Genomic DNA, 19792 nt, shown 5'->3' with positions numbered 1-19792 from the left:
TTTCTATTATGAATAATTATTAGTTTACGCAGCTTTTACTCTTAAATTTAAATATTTAAATATAAAAAACATAATTATAATATATTTAGGTAATATTTTGTTATTGTGTGTTTAAATTAAAATATTAATTATGTGTTTTGAATTTTTATTTAATTATTTAATTTGTTAAATAATAAAATAATAATTGTTGCATACTTGCATATTAAAAAACATCATATAAGTCAATAAAGATTGTGCTTCGCCTTACACTTAATGCCCCAAGACACTCTAACGTTTTAGTGTGTTTTGCGCCTTAAATAACTATATGGTGTTGTGAACTTCTCCTGAGACATTTAACATTACTTTTGTTGATAATTTATAAAACCCGGAAGCCAGGAGACTGTTATTTAGAAATTGAGTTGCGGTTCAGATAAGAGTGTTGCACGGTAGCTATTTGATCATGGATCCTAGATTCATAATCTGGGTTTTGCTGCTAACCCGCAGGCTGCAAATGCTTTCACAAACCTGTGCAATTCCATCCAGATTGGAGGGGCTGGAACTGAATTTATGTATTGTGCAGACAACCTTGAGATTTGATGCACCTGGATTTGCAAGTTCATTTTCATTTCTCCCAAAGTGATTCAAACGGAAATGGAGCTCAATAGATGGACCCATGGATCATAAACTTGAACCATTTGTCAAGCTCTCCGGACAGTAAAGAGAGTACCGCAACTTTATGTATCACAATGTCATCAGCCAAATTAAGAAACTGAAGTAGCAAGAGTCCTCTATGGATCTAGAACTCGACTTCACTCTTTATCATGGCGGGGAAAAATCACCAGAGCTTTCCAAATCATCCAACTCTAATTATAAATCGATGGATGCATGTGTGGCCTAAGATTGATCTGTGGTTGAGCCTTTCCAGCGGGCTTTCTGTATCTGATGTTACAACTGTTCATCAAAACTCCCCTGCACAAACAAAATGGATCAGATGTGGTTCCTGCTGATGGAGCTTTGAGGACAGATGAAGCAGAAGTTATTTTTGTCCACAGAACATGGAAAACACTTACTTTTTCAATCAGCCTATGGGTGTGATCTCTCCTCAAGTTTAACAGCACCAATAAGCTCAGTTACCTGTTCTTCCAGGACAACACGCTCACAACAAAAGCTTAATTATAATACTAAACAGTGCCGGTTTCAGGGGTGTCTGAAGGACGCAAGAGGGGCTTCTGGCCTTTGTATTGCTCATGAGCCACTAGTAGCAGAGACATGGCTGGTCCATCAGATCCCGAAAAATCTTTCGCGACTCGTCAGAATTGGATATAAGATAGTTCTTATGTATAGTTTTCTTTGAAGCACCGGTATTAGCTAGTGGTTTGAATGAATAGTTCACCTCGATTTAAACTATTTTGGTCTTCATTTCAGTTGTAAATTCAAGTCTGAATCATGCAATGTCATCGGTTTTTTTTTTTTTTTTTTGGTGTTGGATACTGAAAAAGATTCTTTTTAATCATTTAGGAAAATTCGTGAGTAAATGTAAATGTTCAAATCTAGCAGAATCTCAAAATCAAATTCCAAATGTTCCAGTTTTATAGTTTTAAATTCCACTTTTATTAGATTCAATAACAAATTTGAGTCGAACATAATACAATTATATCTAATTAATTTCTTTTCTGATTTATACATATTGATAAAGATAGGATTATTAGTTATTTTTTGTCAAAATTAATATATAAGGAGGTTAAATTTTTTATTTTTATTTTATGTCCTAGCGGCTGAGGAAACTTGGAGATGAGAAATAGTCCCAATTTAAAATTAGAAATAAATAAATATATGATTCGTAAAAAAAATGTGGTTCTCTCTCTTCTAACCATTAATCCGAAAGAAGAATCCGACGGATTCTATGTATTCGACTCGCGAATGAACAAGTCAAGTGGAAGATGCCGACACAGAGCTTGAAACAAAATTGAATCAAAACGAGGGTTCTCTCAGGTGTAAAATGCACAAAATCTATGATTTCCATCAACCCATCAGCCCCGAAATTTAGGGATCAGCCCGAGTGTAATCTGATGCTGAGCTACCAATCTTTGCTGCAAAGGCCCATACTTTCAACTTCGAGCCATAGATTTAGAGCTTTGAAATTCGCCCCCAAATCGATTTTTCCTCATTCGTTCAGCTTTCCTGTGTCTGAAACTCATCGCAGGTTCCCAACCAAGGTGAATTATTTGATAATTGTGAAGATGCAACCTTTACTTACTGTGTTTGCCCAAGGATTTATCTGCGTATGATGGATTTCAGATGTGTGAAATTGAAATTTTAAGTTCGGATATGAGCTGAGATTTTTTTAGCCAAATACTAATTTATTTATGTTTTTTTTGGTTATTATTAATTGGTGGCTTTATATTTGCCGTGAAATTTTTTAAGTTTTCAAAATTGCTAGAGTATGAATGTGTTGGTGGTCTTTGATTTCGAATAAAAATGTATTTATGAACTGGGTTTAGGTCGCTATATTTTTTTATGTATAATTTGGGTAGATATTAGCTCTTGAAACCCGGTGATTGATCAAACATAATTGTCGATTTTTTAAATCACAAATCGCATATTAGTTAAATATTACTTTTGTTCATTTAAATCAAGCAGATATTGGGTGTATTGAACACTAAGATTTTCTTTACTGTTATTCAAGTGAAGTATGCTGTGCATCAGCTTGCAGACGTATCAGCTAACAGGAAATATTTCCTGTTGGGTTTATGTGCGGATGATATATCCTTCAAAGATATTAGCTCACACAGATAATTTTATTCATTTTGCAATGGTTTTTCTCGGCATATTTACTTTCCTCGTATATCTACAAGATTGCGAGCACGTCTTTCCCATTATTATGGGCGTTGACAATCTTCAATATGCTTCGAAATCAGGATATTATATCTGTAACTCCTTATCAGCATACACTCATCCATGCTCTCCAGCATAGCCAATAAATTAGAATGTATTGTGTTAATTGGTTGTTTTAAGCCCCGAACTTTGGGAAATATGGGAAGAAATTAATGTGTAATATTTATTCATTGGGAAATATGGGAAGAAATTAATGTGTAATATTTATTCATTGTATTTCCAGTTTGTTATCCATATGGAATCATTTATTCTCTTCCAAGTTTTAAATCTGTTTTCTTGTTGGAAAGGTTTACAATTCAAAAAGGTTTTTGAGGGCAACAGAAATTTCTATTCCTTTGCTATTGCAGTAATTGATGTTAAACTGTCTATCGGACATTGATTGGGCTTGTTTAGGTTTCATTATGGCTCTCTTAATTGGTTGTGAAGGAAACAAGTGTAAAATTGATTGAACCTCCCCAAAATCTGCGATTAGTTGAGGGACTAAGATAGAGAGAGAGAGAAGAAAACCGAAGGAGAAGAGAAGAGGCTGTTTTTATGTAATGTACACATTCTGGATATCAATTGTGAATTATTCTATTGATTCTAAAGCTGGCACAAGGTAGTGAATACATGATCGTATAGAGTCTTATAAGACATGGAACACTGAATAGGACTTGTGGTGAGGAAAAACTAATTATAAAGATATGGCTAGTTCTTAGTTTGAGTTTTCTAAATAAAACTTAAACGACGACAAAAACGCAAGAGGCGAAGACATCTGTCCCTTAGGATCATAAGATTACTACATATTTGAACATTGGTTTCCCTACTAAACTTGAGAAAAAAATGGGATAAGTTTTGAGGAAGGGAAAAACTATTAATCTTCCGGATTATCTAAAAGGGTCAACATCTTTATGGGAGCTTATTAATTATTCTGAACTTTCAAGCTTTCTCTATTTGCCTCACCTGCTGATCATAATTTTTTATATTTTTCGTTTCGCATGAGTATCGTTTGTATGCTGCTATGCTACAATGCAATGCTCAAGTATGAAGTGTATGTACAAATATCATTGGCCTTTTCATACAGTGTTCTAATTGGTTATTTTGTACACAGAAGTGGAAAATCCGGTGCTTTCGGCATGAAGAATTTTTATCTGGCTCCCCAAACTCTGATTCTGGTGAGAAAATCTTACAGGAGTCAGAGAAGTCAGAAATTAGCAAACCAAATATTGAAAAAAGAAATTGGGGAACAAATTTTAGAGAGGTAGGAAAGCCTTTCCTTTACCTGGTGTTTCTTGAAGTTTGCTACCTGGTTCTTGTTGCTGCTGATTTACCATGGGCCATAAGAACTTGGACAATAATAGTATAAAATGACCAAATTCCTACTGTACTCATGACGTGGCAATTGTGAATTACCATTTCTCATTGTTCTGGAGCGAACAGATTACCTATATGAGTATATAGAGGAAAATGAAAATCACAAGGGTGTCACCATGGATTCGTTGTTTTTTTACAGGCAGTAGATGCAATCTTAAAATTGATAGGGAAACGGTGGACTGTACCATGGACTGCAGAGACCATCCTTCAAGTAAGGGTCTCTTTTCCACTAATATGTAATAATTTCTCCTGAAGCTTATGATGATCTCATCTTGGAGAAATAGCAGTTGTGTTTGCTTTGCCTGTGCCCAGCTACAATAAATATTAAGTCTTCCAACGCAAAAAAAATCAGCTTTATGTATTGTGATACTTGCGTTTGGGTTATGAACTTATAATCGGCTTCGTTGTGTCTTTAGTTGTTATTTACAAGAACTAGTTGGCTAACTGAAAGGATGACATACAATTAATATGATCTTATGCGGTAAATTTGTAATTTGTTCCATTTGAGCAGAAACTTTATCAATTGTGACATCTGTATCTTTATTCTTTTCCATTGATTGCAAAAATATGCATTGTGACAGCTAACTTTTGATACTTTGGACTTTCATGAAGGTTGTCACCATGATTCAAAACATAAATGTTTGTTGACAGAACCTAATAATTTTACGGCACTGGCTTACAAAATTTGTTAGCCCCTGCCAAGAACTTTGCTCTATAAAATTTTACTTCTATCAAAAGTTGGAGTGATCAATTATTTATTGAAGCTTTCTTCTTCACAATCTTTCTCTTAGTAAATAACTTATAGTTGGTTTGACAGAGATGCTATTGGATTCTCGTATCATAACTTCTGTCTCCTCGATGGACAAGGTTTCTTTAGCAGTTGATTATAAAATCATAAATTTACGCCAATTTAGTTGTAGTGGTTGAGGATTCATAATATAATATGTATTTTGGATAGTGTTTCGTTTAGAATTAGAACAATGTAGTGAAACTTTCTGGTGATGCAGGTTACACTCCTTTGGATTATGTCATTCTGGTTCATAGGTTCATGGATTATCCCATTTACTGCACATATTACCGGCTTCAGCAAAGAATCACTGACCTTCAGAGGGCAAGCTTTGTTCAGCCTTCTAACAGACATAACCGAAGGCATAGCTGGAATTTTAATACTTTACCGCTCTTTGTCTCGATTCCGTCCCCTATCATCAGATTGGTTTAGATTTACTATTAAAGGAAAATGGCTATTTGATGTCTTGCTTGGGTGCTCCATGTTTCCATTAGTGAACTGTCTCTCTCAGTTCAACCTTGATTTATTACCAGTTCTGCCTTCCACTCCCCTCACTCTATCTAGTGTCGAGCGGTCTATAATGGCACGTGATCCAATTGCAATGGCTCTTTATGCACTAGTACTTGTCGTATGTGCTCCTCTGTGGGAAGAAATCATATTTCGAGGCTTTCTTCTACCTTCTTTGACTAAATACATGCCGGTCTGGTGCTCCATTTTAGTCAGTTCAGTTGCCTTTGCTCTGGCACATTTTAACGTTCAAAGAATGTTGCCACTAATATTTCTGGGGGTTGTGATGGGTGTAACTTATACGAGGTCAAGAAATCTCTTACCCTCCATGCTCTTGCACAGTCTGTGGAATGGCTTTGTATTCCTGGATTTAATGAAATGAAAGAACTGTTTTTTTTGTGTTTCATATACTAATCCATACTCTACATAGTCTTTCGCCTGGGGTCCTTGAGAAAAGATGTAGAACAGATCATCAATCCGTTATGGAGGCGATTCTTGGGCTATGGCTTACTGTAAATTTTATCAGCTCGTTTGCAAATGATGATGATCAAGATACCCGAAGTTGGATTGACTCAGTCGAGATAATCCACCATTTATATTTTGGCTTCCGTGAAGGGGCGAGCCAGGAGATTATTCGGATAGACTGTAATCTGACATTCGTCAGCATAGTGCTTGCTTCTAATATATTATTTCAAGAAACAAGATTATTTTTGGAGAAATGTAGGAGCTTATACCATAAATTGTTATGAAATGAATTTAACAGTCTAGATCCATCAAAACTATAGTTCTGAAAAATCGGATTAGAATATTCAAAGGTCAGGGATTTAGTATATCAATACTAGTCCTCGTCCCAACGCATTTAATTATTATCCTACGGATATTAATATTTTATTCAAATATCATATGATGACCAAAAATTACATTTTTTTATATTTGAATTATTTCGACAAAGATGTGTATATTTACCTAATTTATACGAGAATAATAAAAAAAATTAAAATTTAAAAAGTAGCAATGTAAACTATATATTAAATTATTTTTCATTATCTAATGTCACTGTTCAATAAAAACATATTATAAATAATATTTCATCCTTTATTTTTGCCACGTCAGCAAATGGGCCGGTGGGGCTTCGACGTCTGCCGGTGTTAGGCTCCATCTAATGGACCAGGAGATGTTAAGTCTCATCTTTGACGGAAGAGATGCAACGTCTCCTTCAATCAGTTTCCGTACTACCTGAAGTTGATTTAGTATATCACTGTTCTTTATGTTTCTATTTTCCCAATCATGACTGAATTTGATTTTTTTTTTTTTTTTTGGTTATGGTGGCATATACACAAACGTGTGGACTACTTTGCATGCTTTATATTTCAATTGACACGAAATGGAAGGCATGGTCTGTAATATTCTAAAAATAGATTCTCTTGTGAAATTATGTCCATAACTGTTTTTCCAAATTTTACGTTGTTATAGCATGCTGGAATTTAGTATTTGACATTGTAATAGCCTTGTTTTCTGTCCAAATTGGTAGTCACCCACTGATTCACCTGCTTTTATAAGTAACAGTGGGCGCTGTTCCTGTGACTAGAGTTGGAACGACGTGAGTTCTTTTGCAGTATATTAACGATATAATTAGGAAAAATAAGGTGGTTGAATTCCTGATCTTCAGTGCGAGCTCTCATTTATGATGTGCCGAATTATGTACTGTTGGTGGAAAAGATCGACATAATATGTAAGGACATGGTCTGCATGGTCACAACTCATATTATACTGCCTTTCTTCTTTGGGAGATACTATCTCAAATATCCAAATTTTTTATGCCTGTGATGAGAAGCAAAAAGAGTTCGATTGTTCATCAATTGAACCTGCAGTTGAATAGGAGTCTTACCTTCTGATCCAAAGTCATCAACCCCAGCTGCAAATCTTCGTCACAAGTTAATAAAATCCACTTGCCATCTTCATCCAAGTACTTCAATTTAAAACTTCCGATCCCGATCTTCAGTTTTCGGGCAACTTGTTCCTCCAGCTCTTCCATTCTTGATGACAGATGGGACTGAAATATCATAACATCGTCTTCAAATTTTGCCCTTATAATCAGCGCTTTGGTCTTCGGCTGGATCCTTGTAAAAGATCCTCTGTTTTCCACATTTTGGTGTATAGGGGAACTGGGAAATGAACCAGTGCCTGGAACAGTGTGTAGTATTTGTTGCTTCAAAGAGGAATGGGCTTTTCTTGTTTTTCTCGTTAGATGGCCATCTATGGATGCCACAGCCTCTAAATGCACACTTTAGTGTCGATTTGCCAACTGCAGATAAAGGAATACAACCGGATATATAGATTTTATCTAGAAAGAGGTGTGACCGAAAATTTAATTAATACGCACCTCCAAGCTCTTCCGCCACATCTTCAAGTCTCTTCCCAAAATGTTTTTTAAGAACCTCGTAGCCAATGCTGAAACTGATGTCATTTCGTTTCCTATTTGCTTTCTTTGGCATTTTCTGAATTTTGAGCCGCAGCACTATTGTTCTTCTCCAATTTCCCCACGTTTCTTGTAGAGGTAAAGTTTAGCCATTGAGTTTCCAAAAGTTGCTGCTCCATATCATGACCATTTTGAGTCAATTCAAATTTAAATGGATATAGTTTTGGCTGGTCTAATTCAACTAAAGTAACATCATTCTCCTTGTAAAATTCAAGAACCTCAACTATAATTCCCCTCCTAGTTGTTGCCCAGATGCGACCTTAAAACTTCCGAGTTTCATCTCCAGTACTGGCAGTAGAAAGTGAATAAATGACCACGAGTACGTGCCTTTAGATCCATTGCCAGCATTTATAAAGAATTCTATCACATAGAGGTTAGTCTCAGAGTGAATACTCCGTAAACAAATAGCAAAACTCGTTGTTAACTTAGCTTCTAGGGCATAATGTGCCAGAGGGAACTCGGTCATGCTAAAATTACATAAATTTTGGCAAAAAGACAACTTTCTTGTAGATGACAATACCCTTCCTGCAACTCCGTTTCCAGCTTGTATTCGATGCAACTGACATGCTGCAAGAAACTGAGAAAGATTCCAGTCGTTTTTCTTCTCGTTAGTGATGAATATCGCTTGTTCCATGCATCTAATGTGAATGCTTGACTTAGCACATTGCGAACAAGGAATCCAGATCTGTGCTAGCTTTAGCTGAGGTAACTGGATCAGCAGTTGAAGCATTTCCTTGATTTCACTTAGTTCTAATCTCTGAGCTTCAGAAATCTGAGGAGAGCATATTCATTTGAAAAGATAAATATTTAGAACACATCATCAGGCAAAACATCAGAAATTGTCAATTCGTACTATGTTTTTTATTCACTTTTGTCTCAACAGATACAAAACTAGTTATATTTCAATTCCGCAGGCTTCCTGATAGCAAACATGGTGAGAAGTTGACGTGAGTTGATCCCAGATTAGCTGCCTGCATGTAATTGATTATTACATATGAATCATGACAACAGCAATCTAACTTGAGAAGAGGAAACAATACACACGGGACAAAATAGAGGGGTAAAAGTTAAAGAATCATTAAGAGCTTATGTTTGGGGTCATATTTAGTTGTAACAAACATTAGAGTTGATAGCCAGGACTATGAATTAAATTATATTGAACCATATATGACCTAAAGCTCCCAGTTTTAATGGATTAGCTATATGAAGACAATTGCTGCTCATATTAAGTCAATGATTAATGATCTTATCTTTTTGAACCAATACTCGACTCTTGGAAATCAAATATTTGATTTTATTTTGACATCATCTTTTCTCATTTTTAGACAGTCGACGACTGGAAACACTACGATCAAAATGAGGTGCTTGGTTAGTCAAGGATTCAATTTTTAGTCCATTTTTAAAAAAGGTCAACAACTCAAATGGCACATTCACAAGCTATTGTCATGCCACATAGGAGAACGAGGAAAATTTTAATGCCTAGTTTTACACAAGTAACGTGGAATCGATTGTTAGCTTTACACAGACACTAAATAACTTTAACGACATGTCTTAATTGTTCTTCCATAAAGACTGGAATATAGTACAAAGGCATTCATATCAGGGTGCACTAAATAATCGTTATGCTCACCTCTAGTGCTAGTTCAATTATTCGAAAGTCTGCATATGCCATAAATCCCCTACAAGGTGATAGAACCTCTAGTACTCCGATACATTGGTCCTGAAGAGGATCAAACACAGGAAAATATCTTTGCAACCCGCAAAGTGCAGCATGATCTTGCAGAGAGTTCTTCTTTGAAGAATAGAGGCGTAAGTCGGGGGTGGATTCGGGATATCATTTTATGAATACACGTCTGAGGGGGCCTATGTCCTCTTCTTTTCCTCCTCCATCCACAAGAGACTGATCATGCTCCATGCAATACTTTCTGTACCGACAGAGACCTTTCCACAGAGAATCAACAGCAAATGGCTGGTCTAAGGTTGATAAGTATGGCCTGCCTGCAACCATTTTAGGTGCCCAGAACAAATAGTTGTCTTTCCAGCGCCATTTGGTTATCTCTCGAACCAAAAGTTGGATTATGCTTCGTTTGGCCGATTCATCAGCGTCTGATGCCCAGCAAACCCAACCATACCTCGGCAGCTCATCTGGTGGTTTACTTTGTTTGGGCAACGAACAAATGTCATAAATCTTAAAATATTCAATGAAATCAACAGCTGAATACTCTTCATCATCGAACCTCCAAAATTCCACTCCCATTTTCATCACACAGAAATAAATTTTGGAAACGGAGCTCAAATGGGATGCATGATTCAGTATATATGGCTGTCACTTGCATGTTCCATCGACATCTTCTTCTCGTTGTTTTGATTTTCCATTTAGAAGTGCCTTTTCAATAGGTGTAGAAGCTGGCCGGTTTTTAGATGAAAAGGAACGTTCAACCTCTAGTGAACATTAATAATGTTTTATTTGCTTGTACGAACACAATACATAACCATGAAAGGATAAATACAAGCGTGGGAAAATCTTAATAACTCATAGAATAGTACAGTCGACTTAGTACAATATAATTTTTTAATTGAGTTACATATGAACGAATCAATGAGCAAATTTTTTTTAAACAAAAATTGCATTGGGAGCCTTTAAAAATATTGCCATAAATTAAATTAAAATGACACTAAAGAATAAATAACAAAAATTTCAGTGAGACAATCTCGTGAGTATATTTTTTAAGATAGATATTTTATTTCATAATCTATAACAATATTATTTTTCTTATAAATATAAACAAAATTAATCAATTTCAGGAATAAAATCATGACAAAAACTTGTTTGACGGTCTCACGGATCGTATTTTATGAGACAGATATCTTATATAGATTATTCATGAAAAAGTATTATTTTTTATGATAAGAGTATTACTTTTTATTGTAAATATCTGTCTCATGATAACAATCCGTACGATCGTCTACTCTAAAAAAATTTGAGATTGTGTGACACGGATACTCAAAAAGTAAAAAGGATGAAATTGTGTTCGCATGAAATTGGTGATAGCTGGCAACAGAATTCAATTTGATCTGTTTTTTTATAATAAATTTGATATAAATGATATTTTTATATATATAATTAAATATGATGATTGATCGGGTATGGTATTGTGTGAACTACGGTGCGGAGTGAGGACTGAATAGCGAAATGGAGAAGCTTGAAATCATAGTAAAAGCTGAGGAATTGGTGAAATCCGCCATGAAAGGGAACGATGCTTCCCACGATGCTGCTCACGCTTTCAGAGTCAGAGACCTCGCTCTCTCTCTCGCCCGTGAAGAGGGCCTCGCTTCTTCCCCGGATTCCTTGCTGAGTGTAACCATACTATTTTTGTTTCTTTAAATTCAAGTTATTCGAGATTTTTTTGGGGGGAGTTTCGTGGAAGTTGGATATATGAGCTGAAGGGGGTTACTTTAAAAAAGATCGATCCATGTTTTTGCAGGATATTAAAACTTTGATGCTAAAAATTGTTTCTTTTTGTGAAGAACCACCAGCACAATTTTAGAGTATAAAACTTCGCGTGATATACGTAAAGAGAGAAATTGTGGGGAGGGAAAAACTCGAATTTGTGGGCAATTGAAATGGATATTTTGTATACGGTTTCATTTAAAGGGAAAGGGGACTTGCTTTCTTCCCGGTCATGATTCGTCTTTTGGATGTGGATCAGGGTATAATTTGGTCTACCTTCTTGAAAATCTGGTAATTTATCTTTTTACATAAAACAATAGCAGTTGCTAAAACAATTTGAAAATGCTGAGCCAAACACATTCTTTTTTTGATATCATTTGAATAAATTTTGCACGTTGGAAATTTGTTTACTTAGTGAGTACATCTAGAATGCGTGATGTCGAGTCGTTAAATAAATCAAGCATCTTATGCAACCATTTATATAATTATCTGTCATGAAGTTCTTGCCATGATTAATATGCCATCAGAGATATGGCTTAGAAAAGTTGTTAGTGAAATTTCTTGTGCGTTGATCCTGTATGTGAAGACACCTGCCTTGTGTATGTGTTTTACAGTAGTAAGTAACCTATCTGTTGGTTGTGAATTTATTCATTTGCACAATCTGTTGTTCTTTTTCATCAGGTGGAGTTGGCCGCACTTCTACATGACATAGGTAATAACTTGTTGAAGCATCAACGAGTAATGTTGCAAAGTAAAATAAAGCTCTTGTTTCCCTATTGTTTTTCACTAGTTTTGATTAAAAGACATAATAATAGATGGCATTCCTTATGTTCCTTTCTTCTAGATTCATATCTTTCTTTATTTTTTATAAATATTTTTCATTGTGATTTACTGAAACCTCTGCTTCCTTTCATGTCGATACCCTTGGAGTGATGACCATTGCTAATTAATGAGTATGGACATATATCTTGATGCTGATATATCTCGATCCAGTTGTTTACCACTAGAGTGACAACAAGAACACACTTATAATTTATGGTACTGCCCCTTTATGCATAAAAGACTTCAGGTTTGTGCTTATCCAACCACTTCTTTAAGGAAAGCGTTAGGCATATTTTTGTGCTTAACTTCCACATAGTTGCTTCGGAAAATTCTTCTTTTTCTTCTTACTTTTAAATTCCAATGCAAGTGTATACTATGCCTTTGAGTGCTTAAGATGTCTATTTCCCCTACTTCTATGGAGTTTTCTTATCTTTGAAGTACTAATACCAGTTTCATTGGATAAATTTAACACAGGTGATTACAAATACATGAGGTTGGTGTTCTTTGTCTTGTTTAGCAGCTTGTTTTGTTGTTATTGTTCCCATTTTAAAGAAGCATGATTCTGTTACACCATCGGAAGCTTTTCATGTAGGAAGTTTTATATTTTTTAAAACTAAAAACTTGTTTTACTGCACCATAAAGTTCAAATTTCCTTTTCTTGTGACAGCTTTCATAACTCGGGTTTTTAAATGATTATTCAATGTAATCCTTTCCAATCTTTCACGTTTGTTTCATTGTGCTACTTTTTATTTTTTCCCCTCTTTCTGCTACAATTTTTTGTCATCCAGAGATCCATCTGAAGGCAAGATTGTCGAGGACTTTCTGGTCAAGGAACATGTAGATGAAAATATCAAGACAAGGACATTAAGCATCATAAATGGAATGGGTAGATCTTTCATTTCTTTGTCATTTGCCTGTTCTTCTTGTACAATTTTAGTGCTACTTCTTCTTACTAATCTCTTTTGTGGCATGTTTTGATCTCCAATCAGACAATACAAAAGGTTATAGATAATTTGAGGTTCCTGGTTTCCACTTCTAGTTACCTCGCAAAAGTTGTGAACTGTTTGGGGGAAAATAAGAGAGCTGATCATGTATAGCTGAAATAGATAGAGCAAATAAATTTGAAAGCAAGATTAAAATATGCTAACTAGTTATCCATGAAGTGCTGTAACAATGAGATAGAGAAGCTAACCATTTTTTTATACTATTTATATTCTTTTAAAAAAAATTATGCTTTGAACTTCATTAGTCTCCTATATCGATGCACTAGTTTGTTCCTACTTGCCTACAACATGTTTTCAGGTTTCAAAGAGGAGATCGGTGGTCTTGGAGCGGGCAATTTTTGTGCAGAATTCGGGGTGGTACAAGATGCTGATCGTCTTGATGCAATAGGTGCTATAGGTAATCTTCACTCATTTACTCTTGTAAATTCTATGAACACATATCTCAAGATTTACTTCATTTATTCATATCACAATTTCCCAGCTTGGGGGTGGATATATTATAATTTTTAAACTCCAACTAATTAGAGACCGAGGTGTAATTATGCTGGTGAACCATTATTCCTCAAACGTTGTCTTTAGGAATTGCTCGTTGCTTCACGTTTGGTGGAAATAGGAATAGGGTGCTCCATGACTCGCAGATAAAACCTCGATCAGATTTGTCGAAGGAAAAATACATGAACAAAGATGATCAGACAACAGTGAATCATTTTCACGAGAAGCTTCTCAAGTTGAAAGACTTGATGAAAACTAAGGTCCGACAGCTCTAATTTACAAAAGAGCTCTTTGTTTTCAATTCAATCTTTGCAATACTCACAACGAATTCTTCAAGTGCGTGGTGGTGATAAAATTTCAGGCAGGGCGGAAACGGGCTGAGAGGAGGCACAAGTTTATGGAGGAGTTTCTTCAAGAGTTTTATGAAGAATGGGATGGAAGAGCCTGAAGTCTTTATTTCTGTCTTTTTCTTGTGGGATTATTATTATTATTTGGGGACTTCGTTCTTGTTCAATGTATCACTTTCATTTATTAGACATTCAATCATTATTATTTCTTTGAAATGTCGCTTTACCTCCATAAAATCTTAACATGGAAAGGGAAGCAATTATGTAGTACATTAAATTTAAATTCACAATTTTTCGGACAACTCGAACCGATACATTTGGAGTATGAAATTTTAATTTTAATTAAATGATTGAAAAATTTTACTCATACTAGGGAAATTCATGATCCAACACTTGTATTATTTGCCCAACGGCCTTGTTTTCTCTCGTGGGACTATTAGTTTTGCCAATACATATACATAATGAATCAAAACTTTGCTGGTTCGATTTCTAGGATGATTCCTACTCTCCAATTAATTCGTGTGACACGTTTTCATTGTAAAATTCAGAGACGAAACAATAAGAATTGTAGTGTATGGTCTATTCTCATTATCAATTCACATGGGCAGCTCTTTTTAATAGATTTAAACATGAAAATGGTATATTAGTCGAAAAACGTGAAAAATATGACAGAAGAAGGTTAACTTAAAAGAAATATTATTATATAATGACAAATATTGTCTATTTGATGTCGATGTTTGAATTTATATGAAATTTAAATATAACAAATCTCTCTCTCAATTAAAAAAAATTGTAGTTATCAATTCGAATTATTTTATTTTTTTATGATGATGAAACTCGTATGTGTTATCTTTCGGTGCGCATGGAGTAAATCCTCATGTAATCAATCGTATTAGCTTGATAAACAGTGTCGTGCAAAACAATTACTTTGGATCATGAAGGACTTTCGATGGGAGCTAGCAGTGATTATTTTGATTTTGTTCCCTTACGCCTGGGTCACCTTGTAAAGTTGGACTTACCTGGTTGATACGTATGTTATATTTCATCTTCAAAAAAAAAAAAAAAAAAAAAACAACCTCAGAAGAGTCGTGTTTGTTGATCAAAATAATTAATTTGGCTGTTATGTTTCCTTTTTCTAGAAATGTAATCTTAGAAAACAAAAACAACTCTACAATTTTATTTATTTATTTTAGATTTTTACGTTCTTAATATAGTTATGTCTTTTTATATATACTCAAAATAAATCTCATAAAAAGATAAACAAACCAAAATCAAACCAAACAAATTTTTTTTTTATTTCTCTAAATTTTACTTGAATTGTTTGTTTTGTTTTTAGTATTACTTAAAAAATAAGAGAAAAATATATTATTTGTCATATAATTTACATGTTTTTTCGTTACGTTATTAGTCAATTTACATTCATAATCTATTAATTTGTAATTTTTTCAATTTTGATTCGTTTTCATGGGAATGTATTTCAGAAAATAGCCATGACAAAAAAAATTGTGTGAAGTATTAATTTATTGATTACGAGTATCACGAACTTTTTCCCTTCTCTGGTATCTCTATTCTGACATATTTTCACTTTTTCTTCGGAGTAAACTTATACATGAGTGAATTGTGGGGAATATATATTTTTATCATGGCTATTTTCTTAAGTTACTTTTTTTACAACACAATTTCACGAAAATATTTGCGCGAAGTATTTGATCCATTCGAAAATTTTTTTTTGTGACATGAGAAACAACCGTCCATACCTTTCGGTTTGCACATAGTGAACCGTCGAGTTATACAACAACCTGCAAACCACGCTAACCATGTAAACTATCTTGGGGATGTCATGTGTGACAAGCTCGTCCGAAAAAGTGTTAGTAAAAAAAATCGAACTCTAGAACATTTACCAAGCGTTCACATGATCTAGCAACTCAGCCAATCCTTATAAGCAGAACAAATTTTGTTGTTGTTGTTGATGCTGATCAACGAGGAAGAGAAAAAACTCTGATTTCTTGAGTAGATAAGGTAGTAAAATACTCGTAAGTCGTAACAAACGTATGTACGTAAGAAGGTATGTTTATATACTTATGAGCAAGCATGCATAATATTGTAAAAATTGATATTTTCCAACACTGAGACTCTCTCTTATAAGAATTTCCACGTGTCACTTCACGACCCCGGAATATTATACAGGAGTCTTTGTCTATAAGTATCCAAATACTTGCAAGTAAACACGATAACTTCACCAGAAAAAATAAAGGATCGAGAGCTGTAGAAAATGATTCATTTCTTGAAATCTTTATCAAGAACAGTCCACCAATGTCCAGAAGAATTAGAAAAAGGGATATTGAAGATTAATCGTAATAACAGTAATTATGATACTGAAGACTGCACGATTTCTTTAACGGTTTGGAGGAAATCGCTTATTTTCAGTTGCAATGGCTTCACTGTGATTGGATCCGACGGTAGTTTAGTGTACAGGGTTGATAATTACAGCAGATGCTCTGATCAAGTTGTACTCATGGATGGCTCCGGCAACCCCATTTTCACCATATGTCGTCGCCGGGTAAATAGAAATTTTCTTGATAAATTTTGAGATATAAATATATATATTATTGGGTTTGCTATTTTAGTCTTTTATCTGATTTACTTGTGTTAGTTTAACCAATAGTTGAGTAATTAATGTGTTCGCCTTATATATTTTACTTTGCTTTACCAGATTGACAATATATGTATTCCCAAATCAATTGATTTGATGTGTGAATTTGAAATTAATTACTCCACTCAAATTCTTCGATCCAAACATAATATCATATAAACAAATTCAGCTCGCAATAGACTTCAAATTCACATATCGTAAATAAGTAAGGTGTAGATTTAAGATTTATTATATTGTAAATAGTAAAATTAATCGTAATACATACACACGCACCCTCAATTTTCGAAATTTAGTAATTTCAAGCAAAGCTTATTCGAGTTTCACCCTTCTCACATTATAAGCACGTTAAGACATGACATGTAGCTATTATCTTTGCATAAAAAAAGTATTTATACCTTGTGAAATGAAATAATTTGGACAATCGAGTACCAAAAAAATTATATGAAATTGACTGTATATATATGTGTGTGTGTGTGTATATATATATATATGCATGTTTTGATTTGATTTTATGAATTTGCAGAAGCTGAGGCTAGTGGACTGGAGCTGGCTTGTCTATGATGGCGAAGTGAGCACATCTCACAACAATCCATCATCGAGTAAACCTATCTTTTACGTGAGGAAAAATATGAAAATTTTGGGGGAAAGTTCGAAAGTTCTTGCCTATGTTTACGACGGGGTATATGACAAAAAATGTGCATACACAATCGAGGGGTCGTACACGCATCGCATGTGCAAGATTCTGGACGAATCCAGAAGGGTCTTAGCAGAGATCAAGAGGAAACAAGACGCAGCGGGAGGCGTATCTTTTGGTTTAGAAGTTTTTGTCTTGAGCGTTAGGCCGGGATTGGATTCGGGGGTTGCTATGGCTATTGTATCATTGCTTGATCAAATGTTTTCTTGATTTTCTCGAGGGTTTTCCTTATTTTTTGTTTTTGTTTTTAAATGGTCATACACATTTATGCACACACGCTAAAAATTTTGGTTTTCCAATTCAAATTGCCAACTAATATTGTACGTAATGTTGCTTCAATACAAGCCTAACTTTTGGCTTTTCAGATAGTCATGGATTGAGAAATTTTGTTATGCATTTGGCGTAAATTGAGCAAATTTAATATTTAACAATTGTTCTTTCAAGTAGCTAACTCCATAAATCATTCCATTTAATTGAAAAAAAAATTAAAATTTACAAAAAAAAAAAAATTAAAAAATTAAGTTTTTGTTTTAAAAATATATTACACATCCACTTTTTGTTTCATCTCACATGTTCCATGTGCTTTAGTTATTGCGATCCGACTCCTTGATATGACGATAGTGGGTGTCAAAATCGACTCTGCAAATATACTTTCGGCATGGAATATAGTCCATTTTGACCATGATTATATATCACATGCTTTAGTTTGGTCACGACTTTTAATTAGATATAAGATTTAATAAATATTTTTTTTAAAAAAAAACCATTAATACAAGGTTTCAAATCGAATAGTTTATTAATAAAACTCTTATTATATAGAAATTTTTTACATTGAATTAGGATCAATCTCGTTCGATGAGCTAATAATTATCGAATTGTACCGATATTTAAGTTGAGGATTATTTAAATATATTTAATGTACGTAACAGGATGATTATATAATGTATATATATGCGTGTATAGAAACATATGTATAGCCGATATAATAATTTTTTTTTTCTGAAATATCATTTAGAAATATTTATTGTCAGATGATGTTTTATTTTAAATATTTGAAGTAAAATAATTTAAAATATGTATAACAAATCAATTATATAATTACGAAGGTAACTTATTTTTATACTTATAAGTTTCTTTAATGAATTAATATTTGATGTATTTATGTGAAATTAAATAATTACAAATTATACAAGTAAATACTATATTTTAGGCCTTGACGTCCGAAGAATGAACACATTTAATGGATTTTCATACTCAAAACCCCTTCAATGTACGAGACATTTTCTCCCTTAATTTTTTAACTATAATAAGTTAAAAAAACAATTTAACAAATATAAATTCGTTATAGTACTTTGTAAGCTAGTAATTAATGTGTTTTTTTTTTACACAAAAAAGATTGTGAAACGCTCAAGGGTAATGATACCCGAGTAAGGTGTCTGGCTCGCAAGATCCAACCTAGGTTAGGATGGGATTTAGCTAAAGTTTTTAATATGGACTGAGGAGAAAAAGAACCTGGGTCGACCTCCCGACCCAATTAAGGATCCTCGGAACGGGAGAACGAGGGAAATGGTCCTGACTTAGCAAAATGATAAACCGAGGGTACGGGCTGAAGTGACCCAAGTACATGGGTCGAACTATTTGTCTAAAGCTGATCACAAACTTGGATAATTGAAGAAACGAGGGGGGTTGATGTGGTTTTTGAACCATTGGGCCGAAGCGGGTGTCAAATGTTTACTTATAAATAATACAGGTAGGTGCAATATAAAATAATCCGTTTGTTTTATATTTTGATTCACTCGACATGCTCGTACGTTCTCACATTGAGAATTTTCTTTTTAACTTTTTTGTAACCATCATCTAACTTAAGTGTTGGATGAGTCATGTTAGAAAACTCTTTCGATGTCATTTTTATGAGTTTGCTAGGTCACGTGTGTGCAGGAGATGAGATCATGAACATGATAATGAAGGAGATTTTTGATAGAGTGATGTCAAACATCTTCGACGTATTTTTCATATATATATATATATATCATTATTTCATTCATATTTAATATAAAAAATAATCAAAGATGTTTAAATTACAGAAATCCAATTTTTAATGCTCATTTGTATACTTTTTGTCGAACCAATTCTTTTAATTTGGAATAATATTAGTTTGAAAGATTTTTAAAGTACTTTCTTTTAAATCTTAAAACCGTTATTGATGAAATGCGTGTCTATGATTGCTAGTGTCCGAATTATATTTCCGAATTTTACTCATAAACATTAGCATATTTTTGTGAGTGTTTGGCTCGAGCCACACTTGAACCTTTTTACAATTTTGGATCTC

General features: G+C 34.0%; 3 protein-coding genes and 1 long non-coding RNA gene across 4 annotated transcripts; 3 read left to right on the top strand and 1 right to left on the bottom strand.

The window, feature by feature from the left end:
- Positions 1–1829: 1829 nt before the first annotated feature.
- Positions 1830–5920, top strand: LOC142552229 (uncharacterized). Its single transcript, XM_075661928.1, has 4 exons — positions 1830–2195; positions 3965–4114; positions 4367–4438; positions 5235–5920. The coding sequence occupies exons 1-4, from the start codon at positions 1992–1994 to the stop codon at positions 5901–5903; spliced, it is 1095 nt and encodes a 364-aa protein (XP_075518043.1). The 5' UTR covers positions 1830–1991; the 3' UTR covers positions 5904–5920.
- A 1672-nt stretch (positions 5921–7592) lies between these two features.
- On the bottom strand, positions 7593–8791 carry LOC142551041 (uncharacterized). The gene is made up of 2 exons (XR_012821465.1): positions 7905–8791; positions 7593–7826 (listed from the first exon to the last, which is right to left on the bottom strand). It is a non-coding gene; the product is annotated as an uncharacterized LOC142551041 (long non-coding RNA).
- A 2330-nt stretch (positions 8792–11121) lies between these two features.
- LOC142552228 (uncharacterized) lies at positions 11122–14418 on the top strand. Its single transcript, XM_075661927.1, has 7 exons — positions 11122–11358; positions 12133–12163; positions 12748–12766; positions 13062–13159; positions 13576–13674; positions 13857–14029; positions 14131–14418. The coding sequence occupies exons 1-7, from the start codon at positions 11194–11196 to the stop codon at positions 14215–14217; spliced, it is 672 nt and encodes a 223-aa protein (XP_075518042.1). The 5' UTR covers positions 11122–11193; the 3' UTR covers positions 14218–14418.
- Positions 14419–16363: 1945 nt separating this feature from the next.
- LOC142551040 (protein LURP-one-related 17-like) lies at positions 16364–17697 on the top strand. The gene is made up of 2 exons (XM_075660087.1): positions 16364–16676; positions 17293–17697. The coding sequence occupies exons 1-2, from the start codon at positions 16389–16391 to the stop codon at positions 17671–17673; spliced, it is 669 nt and encodes a 222-aa protein (XP_075516202.1). The 5' UTR covers positions 16364–16388; the 3' UTR covers positions 17674–17697.
- Positions 17698–19792: the final 2095 nt, after the last annotated feature.

This window comes from Primulina tabacum, chromosome 7, assembly GCF_025594145.1.
Source record: "Primulina tabacum isolate GXHZ01 chromosome 7, ASM2559414v2, whole genome shotgun sequence".
NCBI classification, from domain to species: Eukaryota; Viridiplantae; Streptophyta; class Magnoliopsida; order Lamiales; family Gesneriaceae; genus Primulina; species Primulina tabacum.
This window is presented reverse-complemented; position numbering and strand designations above follow the sequence as displayed.

What these genes read in the sequence shown, in the direction of transcription:
- LOC142552229 (XM_075661928.1), top strand. Translation starts at nt 1,992, where the DNA reads ATGATTTCCATCAACCCATCAGCCCCGAAATTTAGGGATCAGCCCGAG. An exon ending in GGGGAACAAATTTTAGAGAG is followed by an intron (nt 4,115 to 4,366) that starts GTAGGAAAGCCT and finishes GTTTTTTTACAG; the next exon opens with GCAGTAGATGCAATCTTAAA. An exon ending in CTGCAGAGACCATCCTTCAA is followed by an intron (nt 4,439 to 5,234) that starts GTAAGGGTCTCT and finishes CTGGTGATGCAG; the next exon opens with GTTACACTCCTTTGGATTAT.
- LOC142552228 (XM_075661927.1), top strand. Translation starts at nt 11,194, where the DNA reads ATGGAGAAGCTTGAAATCATAGTAAAAGCTGAGGAATTGGTGAAATCC. An exon ending in AAGCATCATAAATGGAATGG is followed by an intron (nt 13,160 to 13,575) that starts GTAGATCTTTCA and finishes ACATGTTTTCAG; the next exon opens with GTTTCAAAGAGGAGATCGGT. An exon ending in AAGACTTGATGAAAACTAAG is followed by an intron (nt 14,030 to 14,130) that starts GTCCGACAGCTC and finishes ATAAAATTTCAG; the next exon opens with GCAGGGCGGAAACGGGCTGA.
- LOC142551040 (XM_075660087.1), top strand. Translation starts at nt 16,389, where the DNA reads ATGATTCATTTCTTGAAATCTTTATCAAGAACAGTCCACCAATGTCCA. An exon ending in TCACCATATGTCGTCGCCGG is followed by an intron (nt 16,677 to 17,292) that starts GTAAATAGAAAT and finishes ATGAATTTGCAG; the next exon opens with AAGCTGAGGCTAGTGGACTG.